General features: G+C 23.6%; 10 protein-coding genes across 10 annotated transcripts in view; 2 read left to right on the forward strand and 8 right to left on the reverse strand.

Moving 5' to 3' along the window:
- Positions 1 to 952: 952 nt before the first annotated feature.
- On the reverse strand, positions 953 to 2,021 carry DDB_G0289887 (hypothetical protein; the record flags this gene model as incomplete). Its single annotated transcript, XM_630861.1, has 2 exons — positions 953 to 1,721; positions 1,864 to 2,021. The coding sequence occupies 2 exons, from the start codon at positions 2,019 to 2,021 to the stop codon at positions 953 to 955; spliced, it is 927 nt and encodes a 308-aa protein (XP_635953.1).
- A 588-nt stretch (positions 2,022 to 2,609) lies between these two features.
- Positions 2,610 to 3,342, reverse strand: DDB_G0289889 (hypothetical protein; the record flags this gene model as incomplete). The annotated part of the gene is made up of 2 exons (XM_630862.1): positions 2,610 to 3,099; positions 3,170 to 3,342. The coding sequence occupies 2 exons, from the start codon at positions 3,340 to 3,342 to the stop codon at positions 2,610 to 2,612; spliced, it is 663 nt and encodes a 220-aa protein (XP_635954.1).
- A 607-nt stretch (positions 3,343 to 3,949) lies between these two features.
- DDB_G0289891 (hypothetical protein) lies at positions 3,950 to 4,888 on the reverse strand (the record flags this gene model as incomplete). The annotated part of the gene is made up of 2 exons (XM_630863.1): positions 3,950 to 4,615; positions 4,682 to 4,888. The coding sequence occupies 2 exons, from the start codon at positions 4,886 to 4,888 to the stop codon at positions 3,950 to 3,952; spliced, it is 873 nt and encodes a 290-aa protein (XP_635955.1).
- Positions 4,889 to 5,217: 329 nt separating this feature from the next.
- On the forward strand, positions 5,218 to 5,961 carry DDB_G0289893 (hypothetical protein; the record flags this gene model as incomplete). Its single annotated transcript, XM_630864.1, has 1 exon — positions 5,218 to 5,961. One exon carries the CDS (start codon positions 5,218 to 5,220, stop codon positions 5,959 to 5,961), a length of 744 nt encoding a protein of 247 aa, XP_635956.1.
- A 318-nt stretch (positions 5,962 to 6,279) lies between these two features.
- DDB_G0289895 (hypothetical protein) lies at positions 6,280 to 9,459 on the reverse strand (the record flags this gene model as incomplete). Its single annotated transcript, XM_630865.1, has 1 exon — positions 6,280 to 9,459. One exon carries the CDS (start codon positions 9,457 to 9,459, stop codon positions 6,280 to 6,282), a length of 3,180 nt encoding a protein of 1,059 aa, XP_635957.1.
- A 133-nt stretch (positions 9,460 to 9,592) lies between these two features.
- DDB_G0289897 (hypothetical protein) lies at positions 9,593 to 12,526 on the reverse strand (the record flags this gene model as incomplete). The annotated part of the gene is made up of 1 exon (XM_630866.1): positions 9,593 to 12,526. The coding sequence occupies one exon, from the start codon at positions 12,524 to 12,526 to the stop codon at positions 9,593 to 9,595; it is 2,934 nt and encodes a 977-aa protein (XP_635958.1).
- A 342-nt stretch (positions 12,527 to 12,868) lies between these two features.
- DDB_G0289899 (hypothetical protein) lies at positions 12,869 to 13,300 on the reverse strand (the record flags this gene model as incomplete). Its single annotated transcript, XM_630867.1, has 1 exon — positions 12,869 to 13,300. The coding sequence occupies one exon, from the start codon at positions 13,298 to 13,300 to the stop codon at positions 12,869 to 12,871; it is 432 nt and encodes a 143-aa protein (XP_635959.1).
- A 333-nt stretch (positions 13,301 to 13,633) lies between these two features.
- DDB_G0289965 (hypothetical protein) lies at positions 13,634 to 14,602 on the reverse strand (the record flags this gene model as incomplete). The annotated part of the gene is made up of 2 exons (XM_630868.1): positions 13,634 to 13,837; positions 13,931 to 14,602. The coding sequence occupies 2 exons, from the start codon at positions 14,600 to 14,602 to the stop codon at positions 13,634 to 13,636; spliced, it is 876 nt and encodes a 291-aa protein (XP_635960.1).
- Positions 14,603 to 15,645: 1,043 nt separating this feature from the next.
- DDB_G0289901 (hypothetical protein) lies at positions 15,646 to 19,174 on the forward strand (the record flags this gene model as incomplete). The annotated part of the gene is made up of 2 exons (XM_630869.1): positions 15,646 to 15,818; positions 15,916 to 19,174. 2 exons carry the CDS (start codon positions 15,646 to 15,648, stop codon positions 19,172 to 19,174), a joined length of 3,432 nt encoding a protein of 1,143 aa, XP_635961.1.
- A 145-nt stretch (positions 19,175 to 19,319) lies between these two features.
- sir2D (NAD(+)-dependent deacetylase, silent information regulator protein family protein) overlaps positions 19,320 to 20,000 on the reverse strand; it is a gene marked incomplete at both ends in the record, with an annotated part of 1,793 nt that continues 1,112 nt past the window's right edge. Inside the window, one exon of the mRNA XM_630870.1 lies at positions 19,320 to 20,000. This exon is cut by the window's right edge and continues 829 nt beyond it. Within this exon, the coding sequence (XP_635962.1) occupies positions 19,320 to 20,000 (681 nt within the window).

The following is a 20,000-nucleotide window of genomic DNA, read 5'->3' on the forward strand; positions in this document are numbered from 1 at the left end:
ATTATTTAATTACTATATTGTTTATTATTATTATTATTATTATTTATCGATGAAAAAAAAAAATATTACTCTGGCTATGAAAAATTTTATTTTTTTTTTATTTTTTTAATTTTTTTTTTTTTTTTTTTTTTTTTTTTTTTTTTTTTTGGGGAACCCACCCCTTTTTTTCATATGAAAAATTTGAAAAAGAATTGTATGACCATTTTAACGAGAGAAAATATTATTTAAATGGAATAGAAAAAGAATCTATTAAAAAAAAAAAAAAAAAAAAAAAAAGAAAAAAGATAGTAAATAAATAAATAAAAATTTTACTTACTTCTACAAATTGTTCGATTATTAAATGTTTTTTTTTTTTTTATTTTATTTTATTTAAATTTTTTAATTGCTATTTACTTATTTATTTTTTTTTTTTTTTTTTTTTTTTTTTAAATAAAATATTTATTTTTACAAAATTTTAATTTAATAGTTTTAAGCTGTTTTGTTTTAAATAAAAAAAAGTTTGAAAATAAAAAAATTTAAAAAAGGTTTTTCCTTTAGTTTGGGATTTTTTAAATGAAAGGGGAAAAAAAAAAAAAAAAAAAAAAAAAAAAAAATTTTACCCCAAAAATTCAAAAATAATCGATTTTTTTTAATTTTTTTTTAATTTTTTTTTTTATTTTTTATTTTTTTAAATTTTTTATTATTTTTTTTTTTATTTTTTTTTTTTTTTTGATACATTTTGATTTTAAAAAAAAAACAATAGAAACTGGGAGAATTTCAAATAAAAAGTGTTTAAATTCTTTTTTTTTTTTTTTAATTTGAAAATTGTTTTTTTTTTTTTCCTTTTTTTTTTTAATTAATTAGCAATGTACATATCACAAATTTGGAAATTGGTAATATTAATAAATGTTGGAATTTTTTTTTTTTTTTTTTTTTTTTTTATTTTCTTAAATTAGTGATTTTAAAATTTTTACTATAATTTACTATTTAATGTTTTTTTTTGATTCATATAAACAATATCAATTAATTGATTGATCACTTTTTGATATTCGCCTGGATTTTGATTAAAATGGGAGCTATTATTATTATTATTATTATTATTATTATTATTATTATTATTATTATTATTATTATTATTATTATGATTAATATCAAATACCTTTTCAATTAAATATGTTTCAAAAGGATATTTAGAATAGGTATTTATTTGAGAGATTTGATTTCCATCATTATTATTAATTGCGGTAGTAGTAGTGGTAGAGGTAGTGGTGGTGGTGGAAATATGCTTAAGATTTGGTAAATTAAATTTCACACTTTTAATAAAAGAATTAATAAAATTTTGATTTTGAGTAGTATCATTTTTTGAGTGAATAATTACATGATTCCAAGTATTTAAGGGTGATATTAAATATTTAAAATATGATTTATTTTTAAATCTATAATCACTAATATCTAAAAAAAATGGTTTATCAAATGATTGAAACATATCAATACCATCATTTAGTAATGGTAATGGATAATGATTATTATTATCAATTAATGAACCTCTAATAATTCTCATTAAATAAGAATATTGTTCATTTACTTGAATATATTTTAATAAAAATCCAAATAAAATTGAACCACTGGAAATTTGATGAAAACATAAAATCCTATGAAATCCATCATCACCTTGGAAATAATTATCAATAAATTTTACAATTTCTATAATTCCATCTTCACAATTATCACTTAAATTATTACTATAATTATAAATTAATTTTAATATTATTATAATTATTTTTATTATTTGAATATTGTTTTTTTTATTTTTTAATTTTTTTTTTTATTATTTTTTTTATTAATTTTTTTTTTTTTTTTTTGTTTAATAATAAACTTACTTACATTGGTGAACATTTTAAACAATTAAAACCTCTTTCAATCCAATGACATGAAATTATTTCCAAATTAGGATCATTACTACCAGTTAATAAAACAACAACTGGTAGTTCTTTTTCATATTTTTTATAACAAAAAGGATTTTTTATATAGTTAATTTCCATTATACACTTAAATATATTTATATGATAATAGAAAAAAAAAAAAAAAAAACAAATAAAATAAAATTTTAAAAAAAAAAAATATAAAATAATTAATCATTATTTATTAATAAAAAAAAAAAAAAAAAAAAATTATTCATATTTTTAATTTTTTAAGATGTTTGGGAGAGTGTGGTGGTGTTAGAATTAGATAAAAACATTTTTTTTTTTTCATTACGAATAAAATATATTAGATAATTATTTGGAGTGTTTGAGGAGTGTGAGGAGTGTGGTGGCGATTGTATGATTTACTTTTATATCTTTCCAAACATTTGTTTTTTGTTTTGTTTTTTTTTTTTTTTAAAAAATTATAATTTTGTTATGTACAATCAATTATTATTTATTTTTTTTATTTATTTTTTTTGACAGATAAAAAATTCAAAAATAGAAAAAACAGATAAAGTTTTGTTTAACCACTAGTGGTTACATATCTTTTTTTTTTTTTTTTTTTTTGACGACACTTCATGTTTTCAAATATTAAAAAGGGTTTTAATTTTTTTTTTTTTTTTTTTTTTTTTTTTTTTTTTTTTTAAAATTAATAATATTTTTTAATTATAAATATAAACAATTTCCCAAAGCTATAAAGTCATTTATAGTTTTTTTATATTCTTCAGGGTGATTTTTAAAATGAAGAGCATGTTTTGAATCAAAAGTTTTTCTTTGTATTTGTCTATTTGAATTATTAACAGAGTTTTTAAATAATTCAACAAACAAATCAGAGGTATTTGGAAAGAAATCATCATATTCCCCACTAATTACTAAATAATTCCAACCATAATCATTGCTTAAAAAATGTGGGAAATCATATTTACAATAGTATCTCCATTTTGATTTAAAAACTGGGAATATAGAAGCAAGAATATAACCAAATACACCTTTTTCTTTCATTGTTTTTGCAAGTCCTCTAAAAACTTCGGCTTCATTAATTATCATACCACTATCCAAAACAATAGATTTTATCATTGGTAATATATATTTATATTTCCCATTTTCAAAACTATTTAAACTTTTAATAAATGACCCAATATAACATGTTCCAACACTAAATAAAAAAATTAGAATATTAGTAGATGAATAAAAAAAAAAAAAAAAAAAAAAAAAAAATTATTTACCTAATTCCATGAAGATAAATAGTTTTTGAAGTATTTTTATTATTATTTAAATACTTATGAATTTCTTTAATTAAATTTTTAACTTCCATTCTTAATAAAATTGTTGAAAAATCTAATGGAGGAATATTAACAAACACATCACAACCTTCCCAAATTTTACAAAACTTTTCCATTATTTTTTTATTTGAACTTATAAATCCAAATATTACAACAAGTGGTTTTGTTTCATTTTGAAAAGAGTTTGAAGGGCGGAATATTAAGTCAAACATTTTGAATTTCCTATTTTATAAAATATAAATAAAAATTTATTCTATTTTTTTTTTCTTGTTTCCTTTTATATATTTTTTTTTTCTTTTTTTTATTATTAATTAATAAATCAATTTAAGGGGATTAGTATTTGTTTATTATATTAAATAATACGTAAAAACAAATTGTAGTAGTAGATAAAAATTAATAAATTTAGAAATATATTTTTTTTTTTTTTAAAATTACTCCCGAGATTCGGAAAAAAAAAAAAAAAAAAAAAAAAAAAAAAAAAAAAAAAAAGGAAAAAAAAAAAAGGGATAGGCTTTACTAAAATATAAAATAAAAAATAAATCTTTAATGGCAGTAGTTATAAATTTTTTATTTATTTTATTAATTTCATCTTAAGTAGGCGTTATTTTATATGGGTAAAAGCGACTAACAACATTAATGGTTCATTATTATTTCCGAAATATTTTTTATATTCCCATTATTTTTTTTATTTTATTTATTTAATTTATTTTTTTTTATTTTTCATTAATTTATTTTTAATTTGTTTGATGAAGACGAAAAATTTAAGGGATTATTATTATTATTATTATTATTATTATTATTATTATTATTATTAGTATTATTAAAATTATTATTATTATTAGTATTTGAAATACTAATGTCACCAAATTCAAAAGCTTTAATTAAAACTATTAGGTTTGACATGAATTGTGTATATTGTTCTAGTGTGAATTCTTGGTCACTGAAACGAGCTTTTTCATAGGTGTCAATATAATGATTTGCATGATGTCTATCCAATTGAGGACACTGTTCCAATAAGAATTCTACGTAATCTCTAATACAGGATTTAGGATCTTTCTTTAGGTGGGAACTATAATGAGTTGCAGCACTCTCTAAAACGATCCAACTCTTTGAAATCGATGTTTTAAAATGTACTTTACTATACTCTGAATTTGGTGGACCCCAACCTAAATGACCGATATTGGATGCGACTGAATTACCACCAATCATAGTGGGTTCAATCTTTGATTGAATTTGTTTCGATCTAACTATTTCATTTAAAATTATAGTTCTCTGTTTATTCGATAAATCACCTGGTCTTAAAAATGGCATAATCTTTCTTGGAATTCTATCAATCATTCTATTCTTTAATCTAATTCTAACTTGTATTAATGAAAATGATAAAAATAACTATATATAGTAATTTATTAGTTAATAATTTATAGTTTTATTATTATAATAATAATAATTACATACCATTATACCAACAACAAATATAATAATTAGAAAATGTTGAAATGAAAACTTTCCAAATTCATTACTGGTACTACTGCTACTACTATTACTACTACTATTATTATTATTTGATGTTACTTGTTCAGTTTTTGCATTAACGAATCCATTGTTTATTATTGTAAAAAATAAAATACAACATGTAATAAATACAATTTTAAATTTATTCATTTATAATTGAAAATTCTATAAATATATTTATATATACTTATAACACTAAATATTTTATTAAATTACATATCTTTTAAAAAAATATTTAAATATTTTTTAAAATTATAATATAGTTGTATATATTTATATTTATATATATAAAAAGTTATAAGTTATGCATGGAGGAGTTTTAAAAATAATAAAAACAAAAAAAAAAATTTCAAATTTTTTTTTTTTTTTTATTTTTTTATTTTTTAATTTTTTTTTAATTTTCCATTTTTTTTTTTTTTTTTTCAAACAATTAAATACATATAAATATTTATACAAACACATAAAACATATAAAAAAAAATGGGTGGTAAAAAATTTGGTACCAATTCAAAAGCAGAAGAAGCTCGTTCAAAGAAAGCAGAAGTTAAAAAGAATGAAAATGAAAAGAAACAAAGAGATAAAGAGGATAAAATGTGGGAAGAAACAGATACAAAAATTTTAGATAAACAAAAAAAACAAAAAGAAAAAGAGGAAAAAGCAAGAGAAGATGCAAAAAAGAAACAAGAAGCAAAAGAATTATTACAACAAGAAGATAAAGAAATTAAAGAAAGATATGGTAAACCATCAGATACTAAAGTAACTCGTTTTGAAATTCAACAAAAGAGAGATAAAGAACAAAAACAAAGAGAAAAAGAACTTGCTTCAAGACCATCCGATCCAAGAGTTGTTGTAGTTCCAACAACAACAACAACAACAACAACTACAACTACAACTACCACTGGATCTGATGATCATGAAGAAGAAGATTTTAACCTTGAAGAGAATATGAATCATATTTTACGTGAACAAAGATTGAAAGATGGTAAAGATGTTATTGATGCTAGAGATATTAATGAAGCAATTGGTGCTTTATCAGGTAATGATGGAAAAGAACAACACCCAGAACGTAGAATGAAAGCTGCTTTCAATGCATATGAAGAAGAGAATTTACCAGTACTTAGAAAAGAAAATCCATCACTTCGTTTAACTCAAGTTAAACAATTGCTTTGGAAAAATTGGTTAAAAGCACCAGAGAATCCTTTCAATCAAGTTGGTTCTCAATAATAGGGGTCAATTTTTTTTTTTTTTTTTTTAAAAAAATTAAAAATAACCCAATCACTCACATATTAATAAATTAACTAGTAGTAGGTATTATATTATTGTTGGTCGAAAAGAGAGAAAAAATAAAGAAAAAAAATAACAGAAAAAAAACAGAAAAAAAGAAATACAAATTTTTTCATTTTCCCAACCTCTCTCTCTCTCTTTTTCTTTAATCACAACTACAACAACAACAACAACCATACATATCACTCCTCCAGGTATAATAAAAAAAAAAAAAAATAAAAAAAAAAAAAAAAATAAAATAAAATATTAATAATTAGTTTATTTAATTTTTATATATTTTAAAATTAAATTATACATTTCATTAAAACCTTGATTTTTAATATCATTAATGAGTTCTTGATCAATTATTATACTATTTAATAATACATCTTTATGGTTTTCTAATAAATAATTGGAAATTAATTTACAATTCTTTGCGAATGGATTAATTTCAAAATTACCGAATAATAAATTACTAATACCTTTAGCATAATTTGAAATAATAAAATTTGTTATATCAATTCTTTCTAAAAGTATTGCCCATTTTAATAATTTATCGATTGAAAATTCTTCTAAATCTAATTTCACCAATTCATTAATTACATCTTGAAAAGGAATTTTAAAAATACCACTTTTAAAAAATGATTTTATAATTTCAGTTGATTGAAATTTAATTTCATGAGAAATTTTAAAAGAGTCAATATTATCTTTTAATAATGATATTGCCAATTGAGGTTCATTGATTGTTAATAAATAACGCACACTTTTTCCATTACAAACTGGTTGAAAATAAATTTTCATTAATTCAATAACCAATAAATTAAATGAAGAATTTTTGATAAAATTAAATGAATGACCTTTATAAAAAAAGAAATGTTTTCCATAATGTGTCTTTTTTGAGAATATTGCAGATCTTGATAAATCTCTTGATGCTGGATCTTTAAGAAAAATATTTGATAATTTTTTATTCTTTAAATTGTAAAAGTAAAATGTATGATAGTATCCAATTGATAATGTAATGGAATTAATATCACATAATTCAATAATAAATTCAATTTGTTGTAATGTAACATTTTTACTTTGAACTAAAAAATCAAATAGAATTTGAATCATTTCAATTGTTGTGAAATTATTAATTTCTCTTTTATCAACTTTTTTTAATAATTGTTCAATAATTTCAATAATATCAAAAGAGTTTAAATCATTGGTTTTAATTTCACCAGTTGGAAGATTATAAATTGTAAATTCTTGATTAAAAATTATATCTCTATCACTTGACAATGAAAAATAATTAAAAACTGTGAATGTTGTAATTTCATTTAATATATATTTAATTATTTTTAAACGATCATTAAAATTAAAAGATTGTTTGAATAGGATTTCACAAATTATAATTGATGATTGGTTTTCAAATAAAGAGAATGCAATCTCTTTAAATGATGGGCAATTTTCAATTAATTTATCAATATTTGAAAATGAATTGAATAAACCAATAAAAAATGAACTAATACCATTTTCATTAAATAAATTTGTAAAATTAATTTCATTCAAATAATTTAAAGTTTCATCTACCTTTTTATACATTTCCTCAGTGCATTTTCCTTGATTATCAAATGTGAAGGTTTTATTATCACCACCAATTTTAGCAAATTTAATAATTTTCATTATTTCTTTAATACTTTCTAAATCAAAATTATTTAATAATTTTAAAAGATAATTATTGAATAATTCTTTTGGTGCATTTGGATAATTTAATATTGCTTGTTTAACAATATCCACAGAGTTAATTACAAATGATAATGATTTGTAAAAATTTGAATAATTTGGATTATCATTATCATTTGAAGATAATTGTGATGGTAAAAATAAATCATCCAATACTTTTAAATGATTAAATTGTGAAACAGAATCAATTTTAAAATTTGATTTTAAACCAATTAAATAATCTGAAAATTTAAATGATTTGATTGAAAAGAATAATGAGTATTCATCATCATCATCATTACCTGCATTACCATCATTATCTTCCTCTTGTTTAGATTTTAATAAATTAATTAATTTTACCATTTGTGAAGGACAATTAAGATCAAAAGAGTATAATAATTTTGAAATTAATTTTAAAGGAAAATCAGGTACACTTTCAATTATTTCTTTTAATACATTAAATTCGCAAAATTTTAATATTGCAGATATAATGTATAACCAACCATTATATTTCATTGAAAAGTGATTATCATTTTTGAAATAAAGTTTACTAAATTCTATTACCAAGTTTGGGCTTTCAAGTAAAACTTGTTGGTTTGGGAAAAATACTAAAACTCCATTGAATCTAAAAGATGTTTCAATTAAATACTTTAAACCATTGATTGAAAACATTGAAAATGTATATGATACTACACTTTCACTATCGATTAAATCAAAATCATCATCATATTCACAAAGATATGAAAAACTAAAATCTTGATGAGTTAACTCTTGTGTTAATTTTAATTTTAGAAATTTTAATTTCTCTTTTTCACATTTTAAATCTTTTATCATTTCATTAACTATTTGATCAACTTTTTTTGTATCAACCAATAAATCATTAGATTTGTAGACACATTTATATAAGAATATAAAATCATCTAAACTATAATTATTATAGTTATTTACAACAATTGAACTTGGAAAACTCTTTTTAAAATTAATAAAACCATTAAGGAATAGTTTAATTTGTAAATCCCTATGAGCCGAGTCAAGTTTTATTATAGTTTCCAAAGGGATACTATACATTGTATCACTTATTGAATCCTCTTTTTTTGGATACAGTTCTGGATAATTATTATAAATCACCGATATAAATCCAAAATCTTCTTCTCCTTTTTCTTTTGAAAGAAATCTATATAATAATTGATTTTTTAATAAATCAATATCACTTTGTTGATTACTTTCTTTTAATGCCAAATATACAATTTCAAAAATTTGCATTGAAGTTATATAAAATTCACTATCATATGAATTTATTTGATTAAATTGAATTGGTAATTTCATTCCAGTTTCTTCATCAATATAATTAATGAAATATTTTAATGAAATTTCATTTTCACACTCTATTGATTGATTAATCGGATCAATTATTGAATTGATTTCTTCTTTTTTAAATTTATATAATAATTTGATTGTATCTAAATCTTCATTACAATATTTAAAAAATTTTGATAATCCTTTTTTATCAATTCTTATATATTGATTACTAATTAATTTATCTTTTAATATTGTCCATAATTTATTTTTTGAAATTAAATTCAATGATATCATATTTGAAAATTTAACTCTATTCCCAACATAATACTTTTTCATATCATCATACTCTATAACTTGTTCACCCATAACTTTAAATATTAAATTTCTAATTACAACATTTTTAAAAACTTTCCAAAATAATATTTCATTATTATCATTATTATTGTTTTTGCTCATTGTTTGTTGAATTATTCTTGTTATTATAAAAAAAAAAAAAAAAAAAAAAAAAAAAAAGAAAACCAGAAAAAAAAAAGAAAAAAAAAAAAAAAAATTCTTTAAAAAAAAAAAAAACTATTTTTTTTGTTTAATTTTATTTTATTTTTGTTTCTTTTGTGTCATATAAAGTTAAAATAAGATTCATAATATCAAGTCTTTTTTTAAGTGTTGCCCTTTCTAAAATTGAATTCTTGTGTAAAAATTTTATATTTTCTAATACATAAATTACATTTGAAATATTTGAAAACCAATGTGATTTGAACAACAATTTTATAAAATGTGAGGGTACAGAATCTTTGTTTGTTGTATTTTTTAAATATCTTTCCATTGATATTAAAGCTAATTTATCTTCATTAATTTTAAATAAATAATCTATATTATTTTTGAAAAAATCACGAGGTTTTGATAAAATTACCAATTTTTTTAATAATTGAGATGTTGATAATTTTTCAATTACATCAAGTGGAAATTGTCCAAAATCAAAATTTATACCACAATTATATTTATTAACCATTGAAAAAGAGGTTGTTTTTTTTGGTAAATAAAGTGAAGTTAAATAATTTGATAATTTAAAATTTTTTATGTTGAAATAATAAATGATATGATAAAATCCAATTATCAATTGTATTTTATTTGATTTACATATTTCCAAGAATAAATTAATTTGATCAAAATTTATATTTTTACATTTTACTAATTCATTAAATAAAATTTGAAAAACAATAAAGTTTGAAGATTCTTGAATGTTTATTTTTTTAATTATTTCATTTAAAACTTGAATTATTAAATTTGGATTTTCAAAATTAAAATTTATATTTATTTCACCACTTTTAAATTCAAAAAGATAGTTTGGTTCAGTTTCATATTTAATGCATAATCTTGAATTTGATGAGAGTTGATTTAAAATGAATAAAATTGATTCATATTGTTTTGATTTAATTAAATTAGTTATAACCAATTCTAATGATTCATTTGGAAATGAATTGAAATCAATTAATTTAAAAGATGGACAATTTTCAATTAATTCTTTAAAAGAAAATGAATCGAATAATGATTCGAAAAAAATACAAGTTAATTTTGGATTAATTTTAATGGTTGGAAATTGTAATTGATTTAAATTATTTAAAATATTTTCAACTTGAGTAATGTTGGTTAATTTTTTAAAATTAAAATTTGTATGAAATTGACAAAAAATAGGTGAATTAATATCTTGAATACCAATTATTTCTATAAATTGTTTAATTTTTTCAATATCTAAATTATTTAATGAACCAATATATAATTTTTTACATATTACTGCTTTTTCTGCATTTGGGTAATTTATTAAACATCTTTTAATTGCTTCCATTGATTCTAATGAAAGTGATAAAACTGAATAATAATTATTTATTGCTTTTAATGTTGAAGTTGATATTGATTCTTGATCACTTGAAACATTAATAAAAAATTTTTTTTCAAAGAATTTTAAATCATCAACTTGTTGTTCTGTGTAAATTTCAAAATAAAATTCTAATGCTTTAAAGTAATTTTCTCTTTTTAAATACATTACACCTGGAATTCTTTCACTGACTTTTTGAATGATTTTAACAGTTGTTGATGGACATTTCACAGTGAAATCGTTTAATTTTTCAATTATAAATGGTAAATGAGAATCTGGGAAAACATCTAATAATTCATTAATGATTTCAAATGGGTATTGATATGAAAAAATTAATTCACTAACTGGTTTCCAACTTGAAAACCCAATGTTTAAATGATTATCATTTTCAAAGTAAATCTTAAAAAACTGTACTATTCTACCCTTTATTTCTTCAATTTTTGAAAGATTGCACATTACATAATGGTGTTTAGGAAATTTAAAAGAATTTTCAATTAAACAATTTAAACCATTGATTGAAAATGATGAAAATGTATATTCTGCAATAGTTGATAAATCTGTAGTTGTTTCCTTACTAATTCTATCATCAAATTCATCAAAATAAGCTTTATAAAATATATTTTTATCATATTCTTTTGCAATTTTATATTTAATAAATTTAATTTTTTCAAATTCTATATTCTCTTTATATTTTAAACCTTCTTTTTCAACCATCTCTTCAATTAAATCATTCACTTGTTTTGTTGAAATTTTTTTATTATTATTATTATAATAATGATTTATTTTTAAAAGGAATAAACAATCTTGATATGAAAATTGAGTGTAATTATTCAATATATAATAAATTGGTATTGTGCTTTTAACTTCTATAAATCCACTTTTAAAACATTTAGTTCTAAATTCATCACTTCCTTTATAGGTTAAAGTGAATAAACCATAACCAAGCTTTTCTTTATAATTTAATTCATTTGGTTTAATGAAAACATCTAAACAATTATCAAAAATATATGATAATAATTCCCATTCATTTTTAACAATTAATCTATTAAATACTTTAATAATATCAATTTTATTATTATTTTTATTATTTTTATTATTATTTAATTTATTTCTTAATTCTTTATATAGTACATCAAGCATGGATATGGTGTTTATATGCTTATAGAATCCATTTTGAATTGAATCCAATGTTATTGGTAATTTCATTCCAGTTTCTTCATCAATATAATTAATGAAATATTTTAATGCAAGTTCATTTTCATTCTCTATTGATTGATTTATTGGGTCAATGATTGAATTGATTTCTTCTTTTTTAAATTTATATAATAATTTAATTGTATCTAAATCTTCATTACAATTTTCAAAGAAACTTGATAATCCTTTTTTATCAATTCTTATATATTGATTACTAATTAATTTATCTTTTAATATTGTCCATAATTTATTTTTTGAAATTAAGGCTAATGTCATATTTGAAAATTTAACTCTATTCCCAACATAATACTTTTTCATATCATCATACTCTATAACTTGTTCACTCATAACTTTAAATATTAAATTTCTAATTACAACATTTTTAAAAACTTTCCAAAATAATATTTCATTATTATCATTATTATTATCATTATCATTATTATTATTATTATTCATTGTGAATTTGATTTTATTTTGTTTGGGAAATAAAAAATAAACCGCAAAACAAAAGAGTTATTTTTTATTTTTTTAAAAAAAAAGAAAAAAGAAAAAATAAAGAAAAAGATATTTTTTTTTGAAAATATTATCAAAAAAAAATGAAAAAATAATCAATTTTAGATTTTTTTTTTTTTTTTCAAGATATTATTGTAGTTTTATTTTCAAATAAAATAAAAACAATAATTTAATCAAACAAGAATTTAATTTAATTATTTAAAATCAATACACATTTTATTTTATTTATTTATTTTTTTTTTTATTTATTTATTTATTTATTTATTTATTTATTTATTTATTTATTTAAAAGGAAGAGTAGAAAATACATGGGAAAATCAATACAATTGAAATAAATATTAAACTATAGTTAATTGGTGGTAATGATGATGGTGATGATGATGAACTAATAATACTATTTGTTGTATTCCTGAAACTACAAGTACATGATGCACTATTATATTCATTACATTTATCACCTGTTAACGTCAAAATGTCTTGTGGACAACTGGATAGTGAACTTTGTAAAAAACATACACCCGCAACTTTTGTAATTGTTGTATTTTTTGGTGATCCACACCAAATACAACATGAACCACTTGTAAAACATGTTTCCATTGTTTCTCCATAGCATTTTGAATCATCATCAATTTCCACTGATGATGATGTTTGTTCTCCATTCGATTTTATTATAAATATTAAAAATATAATTAGAATTATAAATTTACTTAATTTCATTTTTTTAATATTTGTTTTATTATGTGTTAAATTTTTATTTTTTATTATAAAAATATAAAATAAAAAAAAAAATAATAAAAAAAAAAAATAAAAAATAAAAAAAGGGTTGGTGGTGTGTTTAAAAAATTAATTTTATTTAATTTAAATAAAAGTTTTTTTTGATAGTTTAATTATTATTATTATTATTATTATTATTATTATTATTATTATTATTATTATTATTATTATTATTATTATTATTATTATTATTATTATTATTATTATTATTATTATTATTATTATTATTATTATTATTATTATTATTATTATTATTATTATTATTAGATCAAAAATTTAAATTAATGGAAAACCTGATCCATTATTTAAATAATTATTTGATAGAGTTGGATAATCAATGGTAAGACTAACTAAATTTTTTGATGGTAATTTTTCATTGCAACCTTTACCTCTTTTATCAAATTTACCTTTAAATGTAACACCTTCATCTTTAAATAATTCATTCAACTCTTTGAAATATTTTTTTTGTTTTTTTAATCTCTAAAATTTTTATTATTATTATTATTATTTATTTTTTTTATTAGAAAAATAATTTTATTATTTATTTTAAAATTTAAATTTAATTTAATTTACCTTTTTAATTTTTATGGCTGGAATTAAAGTAAAAACAGTAAAACAAATAAAAGCAACCACACATAATACAACAGTTGGAATTGGTACACCAACATGATGCACACTGAATTTCACAATTATTGCAATTATTAAACATGCAAAACCAATTGCTAATAATAACATCATTGACCATCCAAAGAATCTATTATTGTATAATGATAAATTATTAATGTTTTCAATGATTTGATGAAATTGATAACTTCCAACAATATGTGATAATTCAAATGGATATGGAGTTACTATTATACCTTCTTCATCTGCATATAATACTATTTTATTTTTTATTATTACTACATTTTTATCTTTTATCATCATTGAATCCATTTCTATAGATGTTGAATTATCTTCATTATTTGATGTAATAATTATTTCATTTTCATCAATTCTATTTATATCATTTATATCTATATTGTTATTATTAATATTATTATTATTAATATTATTATTATTAATATTATTATTATTATTATTATTATTATTATTATTATTATTATTATTATTATTATTATTATTATTATTATTATTATTATTATTATTATTATTATTATTATTATTAGTGGTAGTGGTTGTAGTGGTTGTAGTTGTAGTATTTGTATGATTTGTAACACTGGTTAAGTTATTTTCAAAACCCATTTTTTGATATTAAAATATATTAAATTTATAAAAATATAATTTTTAAAAATTAAATGAATGTAATATTGATGAAAAAAAAAATAAAAAAAAAACTTCCCCCACAAGTGGGGAAAAAAAAAAAAAAAAAAAAAAAATCGTCCCCATCTTTAGTGGTGGGAAAAAAAAAAAAATTAAAAAAAAATAAATTTATTTTTTTCACAAAAAGAAATCAGTTAAAAATATCTCATTTTCTTTTTTTTTTTTAAAAACAATTATAAATAACAAAATATAAATAAATAATAAAAAGTTCTAAATATTTAAATTTTAATTCTAATTTTTAAAAAATGGGTTTTAATAAATAAATTTAGTTATTAATCCTGGTTTACCCAATTTCTCTTATTTCTTTTTTTTTTTTTTTTTTTTTTTTTTTTTTTTTTTTTTTTTTTTTTTTTTTTTATATTTATATGTTGTTTTGAAGCGTGGGTGTGTTACAAATAATTTTTTCAATAAATATTCAATTTAACACTACACTACCACAGTTGAAAAAAAATTCATTTCATATATATAAAAACACTATTACCCCACTACCCCAAAACATTTTAATTGAAGCAAAATGTGTTCATATAGAACAAATAAATAGCCTTATTCAATGATAACCTAAATGTATTTCATATTTATAAATAATAATGGAAATTTTTTTAATTTACAAAAAATTCAAAAAAAATCATATTTAATAAATAAAAAAATCATTGTTGGGGTTGGAATATACTATTTAAATTGTTTTTTTTTTGTTATTTTTTTTTTCTCTACTTTACAAATTTATTTATATATATATTTATTAAATGAATCTTTTTTTTTTTTTAATATATTAATAAAAAATTGTACAACTAAAAATTAGTAATAATATTGGAAAAAAAAAAAATAATAATTGTAATAATATAATTTTTAAAACTACCAAACAATAATAATATTGGGAAAAAAAAAAAACCAAAAAAAAAAAAACAAAAAAGGAAATAAAATCAAACAAAGATTTTTTATTAAATCAATAATTAAAAAAAAAAAAAATGAAATTATTATTATTGGCGCTTATTTTAGTGCTCAGTAATATTAATTTAATAAGTGGTAATGGTTTAGTTTGGCCACATCCAAGATTACCATGTAGCCCATATGACGAAAGGGGTTGTATAAATACACAAAAATGTAGTAGTACTGATTGTGATTCATTTAAACGTAGAATGTAAATATTAAATTTATTTTTTTATTTTAATTTTTTATATTTCCTAAAAAAAAAAACAATTTGTTTATTAATTTTTTTAAAAAATAATTATTTTTAGATATTTTGATGTTGCTTATAATACAGCATTTACAATTTATCAACATACAATTTTTAAATACTATTCTGCAAATTATTATAAAGTTGAGTTAATAGTTGGAGGTAAAGTTTATTTTATTCATAAATTTGGTCAATTTAGAGGTGATGATTGTGAATTTGATGAAATTATTCCAGCTTTTTATAAGAAAGTTCAATTTTTAGATTTATCAACACCAATTAAAGCAACAATTCAATTTTCATTTGATTTTTCATCACATCCAAAACATGCAAACATTTATTATTCCTGTATAGATGTTTGGTTATTCGACTCTGCATATTACAATTATTGCCCAACTAATAGTGGTGGTGGAAGTGGTAATAGTGGTGGTAGTTGGTCAAGTGGTGGAAGTGGTAATAGTGGTGGTGGTTGGTCAAGTGGTGGAAGTGGTAATAGTGGTGGTAGTTGGTCAAGTGGTAATAGTGGTGGTCATTCTACAGGTGATTGCCCAACAAGTAGCGGAGGTTGGACATCTGGTAGTCACTCAAGTGGATCATGGTCATCAGGTGGTGGTAGTGGTTCATCATCAGGAGGTCAATCAAGTGGATCTTGGTCTTCAGGAGGTGGTTCATCTTCAGGAGGTCATTCAAGTGGATCTTGGTCTTCAGGAGGTGGTTCATCTGCAGGAGGTGGTTCATCTTCAGGAAGTCATTCAAGTGGATCTTGGTCAAGTGGTGGCTCATCTTCAGGAGGTCAATCAAGTGGATCTTGGTCTTCAGGAGGTGGTTCATCTTCGGGAGGTCAATCAAGTGGATCTTGGTCTTCAGGAGGTGGTTCATCTTCAGGAAGTCATTCAAGTGGATCTTGGTCAAGTGGTGGCTCATCTTCAGGAAGTCATTCAAGTGGATCTTGGTCATCAGGTGGTAGCTCATCATCAAGTGGAAACAGCGGATGGATGACTGCTTCTGGGGGTAATACTGGTGGAAATACTGGTGGAAATACTGGTGGAAATACCGGTGGCCAATCAAGTGGAAACAGCGGATGGATGACTGCTTCTGGTGGTAATACTGGTGGTAATACTGGTGGAAATACCGGTGGTCAATCAAGTGGAAACAGCGGATGGATGACTGCTTCTGGTGGTAATACTGGTGGAAATACTGGTGGAAATACCGGTGGCCAATCAAGTGGAAGCTCTTCATCAGGTGGCAATAGTGGTTGGTTAACATCTTCTGGCAGTAATAGTGGAAGTTCTTCGTCAGGTAGTAATAGTGGTTGGTTAACATCTTCTGGTAATAGTGTAAGTTCTTCATCAGGTGGTAATAGTGGCTGGTTAACATCTTCTGGTGGTAATAGCGGAGGCAATAGTGGAAGTTCTTCATCAGGTGGCAATAGTGGTTGGTTAACATCTTCAGGTGGTAACAGTGGTGGTTCCTCATCTTCAGGCAGCAATAGTGGTGCCTCATCTTCAGGTGACAATACTGGAGGTAATAGCGGTTGGTTGACATCATCTGGTGGTAATACTGGAGGTAATAGTGGTGCTGCAACCGGAGGAAATAGTGGAGGTAACAGTGGTGCCTCATCTTCAGGAGGTAATAGTGGCGGTGCTTCATCATCTGGTGGCAATACTGGAGGTAATAGCGGTTGGTTGACATCATCTGGTGGTAATACTGGAGGTAATAGTGGTGCTGCAACCGGAGGAAATAGTGGAGGTAACAGTGGTGCCTCATCTTCAGGAGGTAATAGTGGTTGGTTGACCGGCGGTGTTACTGGTGGCAATAGTGGAGGTGCTACTGGAGGTAATAGCGGTGGTGCTACTGGAGGTAATAGTGGAGGTGCTACTGGAGGAAATAGCGGTGGTGCTACTGGAGGCAATAGCGGCGGTGCTTCATCATCTGGTGGCAATAGTGGAGGTGCTACAGGAGGTAATAGCGGTGGTGCTACTGGAGGCAATAGCGGTGGTGCTACTGGAGGTAATAGCGGTGGTGCTACTGGAGGCAATAGTGGAGGTGCTACAGGTGGTAACAGTGGAGGTGCTACTGGAGGAAATAGCGGCGGTGCTTCATCATCTGGTGGCAATACTGGAGGTAATAGCGGCGGTGCTACTGGAGGTAATAGCGGCGGTGCTACTGGAGGCAATAGTGGAGGTGCTACAGGTGGTAACAGTGGAGGTGCTACTGGAGGAAATAGTGGAGGTAACAGTGGTGCCTCATCTTCAGGAGGTAATAGCGGTTGGTTAACAGGTGGTGCTACTGGTGGTAATAGTGGAGGTGCTACTGGAGGAAATAGTGGCGCTGCAACCGGAGGAAATAGTGGTGCTACTGGTGGTAATAGTGGAGGAAATAGTGGCGCTGCAACCGGAGGAAATATTGGAGGTGCTTCAAGTGGTTCCAGTTCTTCAGGAGGTAATAGCGGTTGGTTAACAGGAGGCGCTACTGGAGGTAATAGTGGCGGTGCTACTGGAGGTAATAGTGGCGGTGCTACTGGAGGTAATAGTGGCGGTGCTACTGGAGGTAATAGTGGAGGTGCTACTGGAGGTAATAGTGGAGGTGCTACTGGTGGTAATAGTGGTGCTGCAACTGGAGCAAATAGTGGTGCTGCAACTGGAGCAAATAGTGGCGCTGCAACTGGAGCAAATAGTGGTGCTGCAACTGGTGCAAATAGTGGAAACAATGCCGCTGTAACTGGTGCTGCAAATGGAAATAATGGCGCTGCAGCTGGAGCAAATAGTGGTGCCGCAACTGCTGCAAATAGTGGTGCCGCAACTGCTGCAAATAGTGGTGCCGCAACTGCTGCAAATAGAGGAAACAATGCCGCTGCAACTGGTGCTGCAAATGGAAATAATGGCGCTGCAGCTGGAGCAAATAGTGGTGCCGCAACTGCTGCAAATAGTGGTGCTGCAAATAGTGGTGCTGCAACTGCTGCAAATAGTGGTGCTGCAGCTGGAGCAAATAGTGGTGCTGCAACTGCTGCAAATAGTGGCGCTGCAACTGCTGCAAGTGGTGGAAATGGTGCAAGTGGTGCTGCAAACCCTGGTTCAATAGTAACTCCAAATGATCAAAATGTTTCTCCATTATCGAACTCTGATGCTGCAGCAACCGCAGCATCAACTACAGGCAGAAACCCAAGAAATCCAACAAGTAGAGCTCCAACGGTCACACCAACGCCAACCTCTTCAGCTGAAGAACCAGCTGCTGGTGGCGAAGATTCAAGTGCAATCTCCAAATATAGTATTCAATCATTTGGTATCTTTGTTTTATCAATGATAATATATTTAGTAATTTAAAATAACTAATATTCTTTATATATATATGAAAATAAAATAATAATAATAAAAAAAATTATAAAAATAAAAAAATAAATACAAATCTAAAATTTTAAAATAATATATTTGTATTATTAATATTATTAATATTATTATTTTATTTTTATCACCATTTAACTTTATTTAATAAATCTTGAACAAATTGATCGCAATCACCTAAATAAACATAATCAAATTCGTGAGGTTGAGCAACCAACTCACGATTAATTAATATTTGAGGTATTTGTTTATCAACTATATCGGGTAATAAAGACACAGGTTGGACTTGTAATGATGAACCCATAACAATTAGTAAATCAATATCTTTTACATCTTTGAGTACACATTGATCGAATCGGTCAGGTAGATTTTCACCAAAGAAAACAATATCGGGTTTCATGAATGATTGACCATCATTACATTGTTGACACAAGGGTATTTCCATTTTCATGATGGTATCACGAATGGTGGTACCATCGACAGTTAATTTACAAGTGATACAAGTTGCAGTTGAGAAACTACCATGACAATTGACCAATTTCTCTCTATCAATACCTGCAACATGTTCCAATGTATCGATGTTTTGAGTGTAATTTCTAAGTAGTTTACCTTTTTCATCCAAAAGTTTTATAAAGGAATGAGTTGGTGATGGTTTATGATTACCAGGGAAGATCTCTTTTGCAAATTCAAAGAAAGGTAAAGGATTTGCACGTAAGTAATGAATATCAAACAATGATTCTGGTCTTGGTAAATTATATTTCTTTTCAATAGTTTCGTAAACGCCACCTTTTGATCTAAAATCTGGAAT

This window comes from Dictyostelium discoideum (assembly GCF_000004695.1).
Source record: "Dictyostelium discoideum AX4 chromosome 5 chromosome, whole genome shotgun sequence".
Classification (NCBI taxonomy): Eukaryota; Evosea; class Eumycetozoa; order Dictyosteliales; family Dictyosteliaceae; genus Dictyostelium; species Dictyostelium discoideum.